Here is a 14,169-nt window from a genome sequence, read left to right as displayed (position 1 = left end):
CCGTTGCCGGTCCCCAGTCCGGTACGGGGGCGACACTGAGGGTTGCGATCCGTTGCCGGACACAGAAAAAGACAAAAAGAAAAAAAAAATAATGCATATGCTGTGAATACAAAGTATTAAGAAATGCTATAATACTTTTATTATTATTGCATGTAATATATTAGTGAAGAGATTTATTGATGCAAATGAAAACTGCTTTAGCATCTTTATTTTAGAAATTTATGTAATGTATTTCCCTCAGTTCTGTGTCTCTTTAGTATATTTGTTATATATGTGTGTGTATATATATATATATTTTTTTTCCTATAAAGCATCTTGCATTTTATGGCATTTTACAACTGAAGAAATGTGGTACTTGAAAATTAGAATGGAGCCATTCCTCCTAACCCCAAATCCTAACCTACAGGTTTTCTAGAGAAAGTGGTTTCCTCACATTAATACTCGACTTTAAGGTCTATTTATATAAGAATGTCAAATTTATTTCTAAAACTCTCTTTGAGAATAAAAGTGACCTTCTATTCTGACTTACATGAAACTTTACAGTGTGTATAAGTTACCTTTTGATTATTTTTTGCATGATTAAAAATTTGCAAAGTTCTTATGGCTCCGAAGAGCCTACCTGTAATAAACAGCTTTCGCCTTCTAAACCACAAAACAGGTCTGAATTGCTCAAGCATTAGAACTAATTGCCTGCCTACTTCAAAGGAAGATTCGAAAAGAGAGAGGGAAAAAAAAGTACAGAAGCAGGGAATTGCAGGCAAATCCACCTCTAAAGGTTATGAGTTGTGGCTTGGAGGAGCTGGGCAAAGTTATGGCCTCAGAACTGCTGTTTGCGATTAAGTTGATGGGGAGAGTCTATCCCACAGTCTTTCCCCACTGCTGACACAGAGTCTTTGTTCACATTCAGATTTCTCAAACTGTTGCCAGGGTCAGGCTGAGGTCAGACACCACAGTGATGTATAGAAGAACATGTCTGGGAATTTCTCTCACATTTAAAACACATACCAGAAAATGAAGAAGAGGACCCTGCAAAATCTGTCTGATGAGACCCAGATTATACTGTAGCTTTTCTTTTAGTGCCTTCATAATTTTCTTTTTCTTCTCCTGACACACAATGTTTTATTAATGTGAGTTGCGATAGCCCTTACGATTTTATGTCCCCTCAAGATAAGGACACTCAGTAGCACTCTGACACTTCATTTTCCAGCCCCGGGGGGAAAGGTCCAGTAAATCTACTCAAAGAAGTCTTGCATCCCTTCCCCAGGATGAGATGAAAAGTAATTGCCAAGGGCTGTCATAGGTCGCTGGCCGACACTGGATATCATGTCACATGTGTGAACTTGGAAGGGACACAGCCCAATCAAGCATGTTCTCTGCCTCCCAAACCCAACTGGCCACCATGCGCATCAGCCTGGCCTTGTGCTGGGAGCAGGGGGCCCGTGTTTGATCAGTGATCATCTCTAATGGGTTAAAGCAGACTAGAGCCAGAAAAAGTGTTGATTCTCTCTCTTCTTAAAGTATAATTTTCATGTGCATTTGTCTGAAATGGAAGCTTCCTACAAACCCTCAAATAACTGACCATCTAAACAAGAGCCTTTTCTCTGCTGTTGTGTAGAAGCAAAGTGGAAAAACGGAAAAAATGGATTTGAAGGGTGCTTTTGAGGACTTACAGCTGAAACAAACTTTTATTTCAAAATGTATTAAATGTCCGTGTTTTCCCTTTAGATTTCTGGAGTTTCCTACTGAGTCCAGAACTGCTCCCCTCTGTTGTTTTTCTGCACACGCAGTTGCAGAACATGGCTGGAAAGTGAGGCACTAAATAGAATTTTTTTAGTGTGCTCAGCTGCTACATATGACAGTGGATATTTCATTCTTCTGTCAGAACATTATTAATAAAACATGGGGTGTGGAGAGGGCCATGATTTCCCCTTTCAATCACTATAGCATTTGCAATGAAAATTTTATTCAGTGTGTAATTTTCAGTTAATGCTTGACACTTAAAATGTCCATAGCAGCATTTTGTATGGTTATTGAAGGGTTAATTGTATCATGTTCTCTGCATAAAAGCTCTGCTTATCAAAAGCAAATAGAAGAGTGTATGCAAATGTGTGTCGATGACCTTTTGCCTTTCCAGGGTTAATTTATATGGTCATTAAAGATTTTATGAAATTGAGCAGCCTGGTGCTTCAAATCCCATTTTGCCTTCTTCTCCTTATTTATGTAATTCCTACCTGAACAGGGGAATATGATTTTTGTTTTTTGTGCTGCAATGAAAACAGCATGCCATGCTGTGGGGAGTTGCGAGCCTGGTTATCTGGCATTACTCAGATTGCTAAAAATTCATTAAAAAGTGACATCAGCACAGTGAGAGACAAATGATCACAGGATGAAAGGGAACAGTGGGCCTTTCACGGATTAGTGCTACACAGCCCCAGCATCGAGGCTAACTGCATAAACAGATTAATCCACCAGCAGTGGCATAGCTAAGATTTACAGAATAATTAAATAGGGTTGAGTTACTGTGAGGATTTCCATGTAATCTAGCTGGTGTGAACCTGTGAATGAGGTGTGGGGTGATGCTGTTGTCATAGAAGAAGTGTACCTTGTTATGTCCTATGCCCTGTTTAGCTCCCCCTATAGAAAACCAAAAAATCCCTAATGCAAATGAAGTTTTGAGATCTTACTCTAACAAAATTCCAACGAATTCTGGGGTCTGGGGTCTGGGGTCTGAAGGCAGGAGTAACACCTGTCTTATACTTAACCCCTTGGTATCACATTATTTCACTAAGAATTTTTTTCTAGGAATCTGGTTTATTCTGACATCTATCGAAGTCCTTGGAACAGTGGGTCCATGTTGTTATAAGATTCTACTATTGAAATTACAGAATTTCCTTACACCCAAGTTTTTAATCTTTTTCAGCTTAAACTGTACTATAAATGATTTATTTTAGGTTAGTATAGACACATGCTCTCAATGGATACAGAGAAGTTCCTTTAGATAAAAATTTGCATTGGTACAACCAGCATGTTCTAATATAGAATTTTGCATAAATTTTTGTTCTCTTTTGAATATGAATATCTGCAGATGATTTGTAAATAAAGTTAAGTAGTCCCCTAGTTTATTTCAGTGTGCATTTGGGGGGGCAGGGGTTCAACGCTACTGACTGGTCTGCCTTTCTTAACAGAAGAACAAAGTGAGGATGCAGAAGGGGTGATTAAGCCTACAGCAGTGGCTGAGGATGATGAGAAAGACTCAAGTGAGAGAGACATCAGTGAAGGCAAAAACTCTAGTAAAGACTCTGGTAAGATGCTAGAATCTTTCACCTTTCATTTCCCCACACCCATTCCCTGCAATCAACCCTTCCTTCACCCCCCACCCCCCGCGAAGCTTATTAAAAGCTTTTATTCATTCTGAACTGTCTGAACATTCCCACTACTATTCATTGCATGCGCATTTTGCATGTGATTTCTATCAGTAGCCTCCCATTGACCTATTTTTAATCATAACCATCTGACAGAATAGATGTGGATAAGTTGAAGAATATTACAGGACGACCAGTGAGATTATTTTTTAATCAAATCAGTTTGTGTGCTTGTAATTTTTTAAGCGCTTTTCATTAATCTTAGCTATACTTGTGATTCCTCTGATGGCATATTAATTTTTCATAAGCACAGGATTAGATATCACTCAAATTTTGTCATTCAATCATAACCCCCCCGCCCCCAACCACATAACCCTAAAAATAAATGCTATTTTTCCTTGCTTTTTTACAACTTATACTCAGGAATTTGCCCTTTTTAAGGGCATCTATTTGAGGCATTTCAAACAAAATCCAGTGAAAAAGTTTACAGATGATTCAGCCTAAGAAAGAGGAAATATCATTGAAAAGGGATTAGGTGCTGGGTAATTTTGATCTTCTAGAATAGACAAATCCCAGTAATGAAAGCTACTGTCTTTGAAAACAAACCTTCGTGTCATGACATTTACTTGTGCACAAACAAACCCTAGGCCAGCATCTGGTGTGGATACCTAAGGCTTTTTCTGTGTTTGATTTGGCAAATATATGACTTCATCCATGCTTTGTATGTATGAGATGGAAATCTATGGTCGCAGTGAATATTACATTGGCTACTTTTGCTGCACGCTATACCTAGTTTTATTATGTTAGACACATTGAAGCAGAAGAATGCTGAAATGGGTTCAAGCCTATTAGTTTCAGGTAGTCATCTATCTTTTGCTTGAATTCCAGTGACAGCCACATATAAAAGGGCTTGTATTCACTATGAAGACATTGGGTTGTGCAGAAAATATCATTTTTACATAAAAGTTTATTTAAACTCGAATTATCCCATATTTGTAATTCAGTCCTTGCTCATCTAAGCTTTACATTCCTTTCAAAAATTATTTGAAGAGTCTCCCTGCTCTCTCCCCCACACCGTTCAATGCTAAATTTCTTTCAGGAGTCCAGTGAGAAAAACGCCATTGAAATTTGCTTCTAGGATATAGTGTCTAGCATATGATTCTAATTTGGTTCAAACAAAGAGGATCTAAGGTTGGTACTGAGCCTAAAGAAATGTAAAAAGATGCCATAGCTGTATATGAGTAAACCAGCTCCTGAGGTTGCTGACAAGGAATTTGAAGTACAAGCAATCAGTTAACGTGAAGGGTGGTACCATCTAGACCTCATTTGAAAAGGATTGGAAATAGCAAGGTGGTCAGTTTATTCACTCTCTATGATGGACCTCAAACAGACTAGCTGCTTGACTGATTCAGGGAGGGCAGGACTCTGTGTGTGTTCAGTGACATCCTTCACACAGTAGTGCCAAAATAGATTGCAGAGTATGTTCCTCTCATTCTTCAAAAGAATGTATAAAAGCACAAATATCATATTACTGTCCCTTGAGTTTCCACACAACCATGTTTGGGTCAATGACAGACTTTCCATACGACAGTGGTCCCATAAGATTATAATGGTTGTACCATATAGCCGAAGTGTGTAATAGGCTATACCATCTAGGTTTGTGCAAGTACCATTTTGTGATGTTCACACAATGACAAAATCAACTAACCATGCATTTCTCAGAATGTATCTCTGTTAAGCGACTCATGACTGTATTTAGGTATGTGACAGTATGCAAGGTTTTAAATATCTAATATCTAATACCTTGCAAAGGATGAAATCTGGGAATCCCTTCAAAATGGATCTAATCTTACCATGGAGGAAAGAATCTCGCTTGGAACACACCACAGATGCAGGGCCTCTGTCTCCACTGGTGCTGTTTACTGCTCTGCATAAGGAATGGGCTCAATCCTTCCCTAATGTCCTGATGAGTTATTGTCCTTCCTTGGGTGCCTAATTGTACCATCCAGACAAGACTCAGGCATATGAGAGGATACAGACCGTTGTATAATTGTGGTTATTTAAAACAAATTTTATCCCCATAGAAAGGCTTCCTCAGGTATATTAACAGGGGTTTAAGCAAGGACCAACGAAAAGCAATTGCTGAAATGCAAATATTTAGCTTTGAAACCTCCCAGCCTTCAAGACAGTTCTTGTGATTGATGACTAACTTAAACTTTTAACAAAGTTTTCTGCTTTCTAAATGAAATCTTATTAAATTAAAAAAAATTACATGGATTTTTTTCCTGTAAATAATTCTAATTGAATAATCACTCATACATATGTATATTGTTTTTCCTTATGTCATTTGTAAATGACAAAAAAATGCTAGCAAATGTATTAATTAATCACTCTCTTTATATGTTAGATAAGAAAACAGTTAACCTGACTTTAACAAATAATTTTTTAAACAGGAAGAAATGAGCACATGTTGGGAAGACTGTGTTTGTGTATGCTGTTGTGCTCTGTGGCTGCATTAATCTGTAGTAGTAGAGCTTTCAAAATGCGAATTGGCAGCATTCAAGTTATATTTGTTGAATATTCATTCATAATAGAAAAGCCTCCTAATGCCTCATTTATATTGTCATTTAAATCTAGTGCCACTTTAGATTAATTGTAATCCAAATTATAGCTCTGTGCCGTACAAGAATTAACATAGAGTTTATCCAGATTAATACATTTGCATTGAAAATGTAATATGTCTCTGCCATGGCTAAGGGGACCCCTTTTTAATAAAGGAGTAAACATGAGGAAAGATGGAAATTAACCTTCATTATTGAAATTAAAATTATCCTTTCATTCTAGTCTCATTAGAAAGAATACTGGTAATTATAATTTAGAATTATTTAGGGTTGAATAACATCTTCTGTTATATCTAAGTTTTGTTGTAGTCAAACTGTATCAAATACATTGATTCAAATAATAATTCAGTAATTTGTTTTATTGTTCCTGCAAGTTTTGCTTTGAGTACATGTGTGTTCCTGGATTTTTCTCACTTCTATGAGCATAAACCATTTTACAACCTTCTGTATTTCAGGGATTGAAAATTATTAAGTAGGCGGCATCTGAATTGAAATGAATTATGTCATTTTTATATTAACAATCTCATGCGAATTAAATAATCCCATAACTGACAGATAATCATTAGCTCATCTATTTGGCAGTGCTTGTTTGTAATTAGACTACATTTTTTTTAGTTAAAATGTATTAAAATGACATTGTTTGAGAATATTGTGGTGTCCTTAATAACACAAAATGAGTTATGATCCCATTTCAAAAAAAATTTTTTGGTCTAGGATAATAAACAGGCTTTACTTCAAATAAAGTTGCAGACATAAACTATGAGTAATCACTAAAGTTAATCAAAGCCTTCCTAAAATTAATTGACCCTATTTAATAGTAGGCATTCCTAGGATAATGCAATTCAGAAAAAAGACCCTAGAGTTGATTTCCTATGATTTACCAGGGATATCATAACATTAAATCTGAGATAGCACCTTTTTGAGTATAAAAGGCATCCATGCATAAAATGTAGCTTCCATCATATTTACAAATAGTCCTGATGACCTGCCTCATCCTCAAGAATCTGTTTTTGTCATATGTTGCATGTTAGTATTCTCTGCTTCCTCTTATCAGTGGCATGCATTTCTGGGGTGCCTAGCTAAAGTTAGGTGGTCTAGTCTTTATTTATAACTTTTTAAATTTAAAATAAAATCGTCTTTAGGAGATTTCTAGCTTATATTAATTAAGATAATGGCTTAACTAAGTTAGTTAGCCAAAAAATATTGAAGTTGACATATATATTGGATTGAATATTATAGCCAACAGTTATTGCAATGAATATGTGATAACGATCCTAAAATTTAACTCTTACTTTCTTGATGCAACACGGAACATCACTAAATTCAAAAGCAATTGTATTTTTGATGAATAAGAAAATCAAAAATAGAAATGATACATTCTTAATACACATAGTATTAATTATGACGAATATGCACACCAATGGATAGGCTTAGTAAAATATTTTTTGAACCTTTATGGTGTGACTATTAGAATAAAATACACATTATACATGCTTATGGAAATAAGTCCATAGCTAAACATTTAATAGATTTAGAAGTTTCTGGAAGGTTTTTCTATTTCTGATGCTCCAAAGGGCCTGCAAGCAGCAAGAATCATAAAAATTCTCTTTTAACTTGTGTGTGACAGTCTTTGATAGCATAGGGAATTGGATCAACTTATTATTTGGTCATGTTCAATTCTACCCTGTACACAAAGAAAGTGATAGGGGGGTATTACATAGTATCATTTTCTTAAGGAAATATATTCTTACTCATTAATGGGGAATTTTTAGACAAATCGCACAGGAGAAGACAATAGACATTTGCTGATTTAAATGATGATTATTTCATACAACTTGATCTGACACTTTAAGTAGTAAATTTAATTTTTAAATACTAACACATATTGTTTTCTTAAATGTTTCTAACACTTTGAAAACAATAGCACAAAATATATTCTGATTTGAGATGGTTTTTAATGCCAGAATTAGTTACAATTTAAACATTGCAGTTTTTGACATCTCTTTGGATATCAAATGTGTAGATATTTCTTAATCAATGTAACGAAACTTTTCAGTCTATCTCAAATTTATAAATTATTTTTCAACTATCTAGAAAAGAAATCTAAATTTATCCAAGGCATATGTATATAAAGAACAAACGTACCAATTCAAATAAAATCTAGTGTTTATAAATCTAGAAATCAGTATCAATGTAATCTGTTAAAAACAGCACTAATTCTATATCTACCATAAATCTGAAGGGAATCAAATTATTTAAATTATGTCATTTAAATTTTAAAATATATTTTAACTTTGGTCTCCCCAGAAGCATTCTTACTGTTAAGTTTCTTTCTGAATTTGAAATGTCTAAAATTACTTATATGGTATAAAACATACATCTTTATCCAGGGTAGAAATAAAATGCATTTTTTGGTTCATTTTTACTTTGTTTCCATAACATCCTTGACCTTATTTTTAAATTAAAACTGGGTTATTTTGCAGTAAGGTGCAGTTTGTTCATTTATATGAACCGTATGTGGATTGGAAAAAAAATCAAGATAAATCTTCATGCACAGCATACAATCAGATTACGCCTGGACTATATATTTATGCGGGGTCTGATAGCAATCAATGGTTTAGCTTCATTGCATTTCAAGATGTATTTGCACCCAGTTGTCCAGTGATAGTGTCCTCACCCTGGAAATAATTTAGTTGCAAATTGACTGGAAGATGGTGAAAATTGAAAGTTAAAATTAGAAATACTCATAATAAACAGCAGAAAAAAGGTCAGATGATGCCGCACTATGATGAGATTGGAATGGCTGGTAAATGAGGTTTTGTGTTTGTCGTGAGATGTATGTGACATGCCTACCCAATGTTGCTCTAATATCCAGCCTCGCAAAGGAGATTATCGGGCAAATTGATGCTGGAAAGAATTTTCTGTTAAATTGTGAAATTAGAATCGTGCTCTTTTCTTTGATGTGTGTGAGGCTCCTACACATTACACTGCTCATCTAGGCAAAATCTTAAATTGTCTTTAACACCAAATATTCAGATTAACCTCATAAGACAATTTTCTTCTTGAGATTTGTTCTGTAATGTTATGTATATAGCCAACTGCTAAAACATGTATAGCAAAGAGTAAATCAGTAGTAGCAGCCGCAGATATGCAATGTATGGTTAATTTTTAAATCCTTTCAATTTTAAAATCCATTTGTGACATAAAAATGGTATTATTTTAGTTTCTAAATTACAATTCATCAGCTCTTCTCAGTATTTTGAAATCTTTTCAGCACTCAAGAATTTTAGAAAAGAGATAGGTAACTAAACATTAGTGAAAATAATAGTTTTCCAAGTTGTATTTGTGAATGAGAGTAGATTTGCTTTAATGTGATAAAGGCATTCTGAGACACCAGAGAACACATGTTATTGATGAATCTTTCAAGGCTACCAAGGGTTATCTAAATATGAGACAGAGAGTACATTTTAAAATATATTTATAAAGTCCACTTAGGTGGTGGGAAAAGGAAGTATGCTTTTTGCCTTCTGAGATTAGCATCCTTTAAAAGTGCTGTCTGATTCTTTTTGTGATTCAGTGGATTTAGAGTGACAACTATTTGAAAGACATAATTTTTCTGATTTTGACATTGTTTATTTAAATTGTGTTGTTCTGTTCTTTTGGGGAATCAGGGATAATCACACCAGAGAAGGAGCTAAAAGTCAGTGTGGCAGGAGGGACCCAGGAACCCCTGCTGGCAAAAGAAGAGGATGTTGCAACGAAAAGGTCAAAACCTACTGAAGATGGAATCAGGGATAATCACACCAGAGAAGGAGCTAAAAGTCAGTGTGGCAGGAGGGACCCAGGCACCCCTGCTGGCAAAAGAAGAGGATGTTGCAACGAAAAGGTCAAAACCTACTGAAGACAATAAATTTTGTCACGAACAGGTAAATATGTTATTTTTCCCTTTGCTGCATAAATCTCTCTTGTATTTTAATCATTCCTGAGAGTTTTAGAGCCTCAAATGGGGGCCGAGCCCATGGTGCACTCGGGAGAGTGTGGCGCTGGGAGCGCAGCAGCGCTCCCGCTGCGGGTTTGGATCCTATATAGGGATGACCGGTGCGTTCACAGTGCTCACTGGCTGAGTGCGGTGTGGCTGGTCTTAAAAAGGACAAAAAATAAAATAAAATAAAATAAAATAAAAATAAAAATAAAATAAAAAATAGAGCCTCAAATGGTTCCATGCTGTTGAAATGTATGTAGACATTGCGACTGGCGATATAATTAATGCTTAGTATTACTTCTGATGTTCTGAAGTCATCAAAATACATTAACTAATAGTGGCCATGTTTATTCAATATTTTCCAGTTCTATCATTGTCCTTATTGTAACTACAATAGTAGGGACCAAAGTCGTATCCAGATGCACGTCCTGTCACAGCACTCGGTGCAGCCAGTCATCTGCTGTCCTCTCTGCCAGGACGTCCTCAGCAACAAAATGCACCTCCAGCTGCATCTGACCCATTTGCACAGTGTGTCTCCAGATTGTGTGGAGAAGCTGCTCATGACAGTAAGGATACCAAATGTTGATGCATGTGTGACATGATCTGTGTAAAGATATAAATAAAAACCCTGTAGTTATTGGTTGAGAGGAATTTATTTTTTTCTGAGCTACTTAAAGCTCTTTTCTTGACTGTGTTATAGAAATCACAGTCAAGGCCCATTTATGGTCTCTTTTGCTTAGAAAAAAATATGATATAAAGCTTACCTTAGTTAATAACATTTTGCAGTCTTCCTTTTTATATCTGTACTGTTAATCAAGTGACTTATGTGGGCACCTTGAGTTTCAAACTTTCCTGGTTATCATTATTAAAAAAAAAAATAGACCTACAAAAACCTTTGAACCATAATTTTAAAAAAAGAAAAAAAGAAGAGAGAAAAGAAAAGAAGAATACCACATGGCAACAGCATTGATCTGAAATTGGAAGGGACAGCATTGGTTTGTAACACCCTCAAAATATCCCTGCTTTGGTTGGAAAAATGTAAGCAGGATATGCGATGGCCAAATGGGAGACATGATGGAGTTTGTGATTTCTGGTACATTCAACATGAACCCCTTTGGTTTTCAAAGGTGCCTGTCCCTGATGTGATGATGCCAAACAGTATGCTACTGCCAGCAGCCACCTCTGAGAAATCAGAGCGGGACACACCTGCAGCCATTACAGCTGAGGGGGCTGGGAAGTATTCAGGTATGAGCAAGATCTGTGGAAAACACACTCAGGGTCTTGTGTGTGTGTTGGTGCTCCAAGACTATTCCCATGTAAGATTTTTTTTTTTAATGTGCAGAGGGAAAAATAAGCATGACATTTCCAAGAGCCATATTTTCTAAGGGATATTTAGAATCTAGTTATCTCTACCTGTCCTTGAGGGACCCAAGTATCAGAAGGCTGAGAATATTTACTCAGGGTCTTGTGTGTGTGTTGGTGCTCCAAGACTATTCCCATGTAAGATTTTTTTTTTTTTTTAATGTGTGGAGGGAAAAATGAGCATGACATTTCCAAGAGCCATATTTTCTAAGGGATATTTAGAATCTAGTTATCTCTACCTGTCCTTGAGGGACCCAAGTATTAGAAGGCTGGGAATATTCTGTGTTCTAATTCATAAACATCCAGGTCATGGCCTTTGATATCACACTGATTGCAGCACACTGTAATTACCTTTGACTTGTTCTTTTCCCTAACCCTGAGATTTCTTGAGGTCAGGGGTGATTTCTTGTTTTCTAGTCTGGTGCTTGCCACATAGTAGATGCTCAGTGAACATTTCTTCAAAGAATCAATGAAACAGAAACCTTTAGAGGTGCCTATTTACAATATTTATTGGCATTTAAGTAGTAGGTTTTCTTCCTGTTAAGAAAGATGTTTGTGCTTTCTCCTTACAGGTGAAAGTCCGATGGATGACAAAAGTATGACAGGTCTTGAGGATTCAAAGGCCAGCATGGAAATAAAAAGTGAGGAGCAGAAACCAACTAAAGAACCCTTGGAAGTGTCGGAATGGAATAAAAATAGCAGTAAGGATGTGAAAATCCCTGACACACTGCAAGATCAATTAAGCGAACAGCAAAAAAGGCAACCGCTCTCTGTTTCTGACCGCCATGTTTATAAGTATCGCTGTAACCATTGTAGCTTGGCTTTTAAAACTATGCAGAAGCTTCAGATCCATTCCCAGTATCATGCGATTCGGGCCGCGACAATGTGTACCCTCTGCCAGCGTAGTTTCCGTACATTCCAGGCTTTAAAAAAACACTTGGAAGCAGGCCACCCTGAACTGAGTGATGCTGAACTTCAACAGCTGTACACCTCCTTGCCCGTGAACGGTGAACTTTGGGCAGAGTGTGAAACTATGGTGCAGGACGACCATGGCCTAGAACAGGAAATGGAGAGAGAGTACGAGGTGGACCACGAAGGGAAGGCAAGTCCTGTAGGAAGTGATAGTAGCTCTATTCCAGATGACATGGGCTCTGAACCAAAGCGGACCTTACCTTTTCGAAAAGGGCCCAATTTTACAATGGAAAAATTCCTTGATCCATCTCGTCCCTATAAATGTACAGTGTGTAAAGAGTCATTCACCCAAAAGAACATTCTCTTGGTTCATTATAATTCAGTTTCTCACCTGCATAAGTTGAAAAAGGTTTTGCAGGAGGCCTCCAGTCCTGTTCCACAAGAAACCAACAGCAACACAGACAACAAACCCTACAAGTGCAGCATCTGCAATGTTGCATACAGCCAAAGCTCCACATTGGAAATCCACATGAGGTCTGTGCTCCACCAGACAAAGGCCAGGGCTGCAAAGCTGGAGCCAAGTGGTCACATGGCAAGTGGGCACAGCATTGCAGCAAATGTTAACAGCCCTGGCCAAGGGATGTTAGATTCCATGAGTTTAGCAGCAGTCAACAAAGATACCCACTTGGATGCCAAAGAATTAAATAAAAAGCAAACTCCTGAATTAATCTCTGCCCAGCCTCCACATCACCCACCACAGTCACCAGCACAAATCCAGATGCAACTACAGCATGAGTTACAACAGCAAGCTGCATTCTTTCAGCCTCAGTTTCTAAACCCAGCCTTTCTGCCACATTTTCCTATGACCCCAGAAGCACTGCTGCAGTTTCAGCAGCCTCAGTTTCTCTTTCCATTCTACATACCTGGGACGGAATTTAGCTTGGGGCCAGACTTGGGCTTGCCAGGCTCTGCCACGTTTGGTATGCCTGGCATGACAGGAATGGCGGGCTCCCTGCTTGAAGACCTGAAGCAGCAGATTCAAACCCAACACCACGTTGGCCAAAGTCAACTCCAAATACTGCAGCAACAAGCACAACAATACCAAGCTGCGCAGCCTCAGCTGCAGCCTCAAAAACAGCAGCAGCAGCAGCAACCGCCGCAGCAGCCGCAGCAACAACAGGCGAGCAAAGTATTGAAACAAGAGCAACCTGTCATAGCAAATACAGACTGCCAGATCGTGAAGGATATTCCATCTTACAAGGAGGCAGAAGAGATTGCTGAAAAGCAGGAAAAACCAAAGCAAGAATTTGTAAGTGACGGTGAAGGACTCAAAGAAGGCAAAGACATAAAGAAACAAAAATCTTTGGAACCATCCATCCCGCCACCCCGCATAGCTTCAGGAGCCAGAGGAAATGCAGCCAAAGCTTTATTGGAAAATTTTGGTTTTGAACTGGTCATTCAGTATAACGAAAACAGGCAGAAGGTACAGAAGAAAGGCAAAAGCGGTGAAGGCGAAAACACTGACAAACTGGAGTGCGGAACGTGTGGGAAATTGTTTTCCAATGTTCTTATTTTGAAGAGTCACCAAGAACATGTACACGGGCAGTTTTTTCCATACGGAGCGCTAGAAAAATTTGCTCGTCAGTACAGGGAGGCCTATGACAAGCTTTACCCAATTTCTCCGTCTTCCCCAGAAACGCCGCCTCCACCGCCTCCTCCTCCTCCCCTGCCTCCAGCTCCTCCGCAGCCGCCTTCTATGGGGCCTGTAAAAATCCCTAACGCGGTTTCTACCCCTCTGCAAGCTCCACCCCCCACTCCTCCGCCCCCTCCTCCTCCCCCACCACCTCCACCCTCTGCTCCCCCGCAGGTCCCGCTGCCCCCGCCTCTGGACCTGCCGCCCTCCCCCCCCCTCATGCCCCACCCCTCGCAG

At 38.0% G+C, this 14,169-nt stretch overlaps 1 protein-coding gene across 1 annotated transcript in view; it reads left to right on the top strand.

Moving 5' to 3' along the window:
- ZFHX4 (zinc finger homeobox 4) overlaps positions 1 to 14,169 on the top strand; it is a 184,359-nt gene that overhangs the window by 154,605 nt on the left and 15,585 nt on the right. Inside the window, exons 6-10 of the mRNA XM_008571505.1 lie at positions 3,186 to 3,302; positions 9,776 to 9,909; positions 10,331 to 10,531; positions 11,093 to 11,210; positions 11,900 to 14,078. Of these exons, the coding sequence (XP_008569727.1) occupies positions 3,186 to 3,302; positions 9,776 to 9,909; positions 10,331 to 10,531; positions 11,093 to 11,210; positions 11,900 to 14,078 (2,749 nt within the window). The remainder of the gene's footprint in view (positions 1 to 3,185; positions 3,303 to 9,775; positions 9,910 to 10,330; positions 10,532 to 11,092; positions 11,211 to 11,899; positions 14,079 to 14,169) is intronic.

This window comes from Galeopterus variegatus, unplaced genomic scaffold, assembly GCF_000696425.1.
Source record: "Galeopterus variegatus unplaced genomic scaffold, G_variegatus-3.0.2 Scaffold693, whole genome shotgun sequence".
NCBI classification, from domain to species: domain Eukaryota; kingdom Metazoa; phylum Chordata; class Mammalia; order Dermoptera; family Cynocephalidae; genus Galeopterus; species Galeopterus variegatus.
Note: the sequence above shows the minus strand (reverse complement) of the source record. Positions and strands in the feature narration are given on the sequence as shown.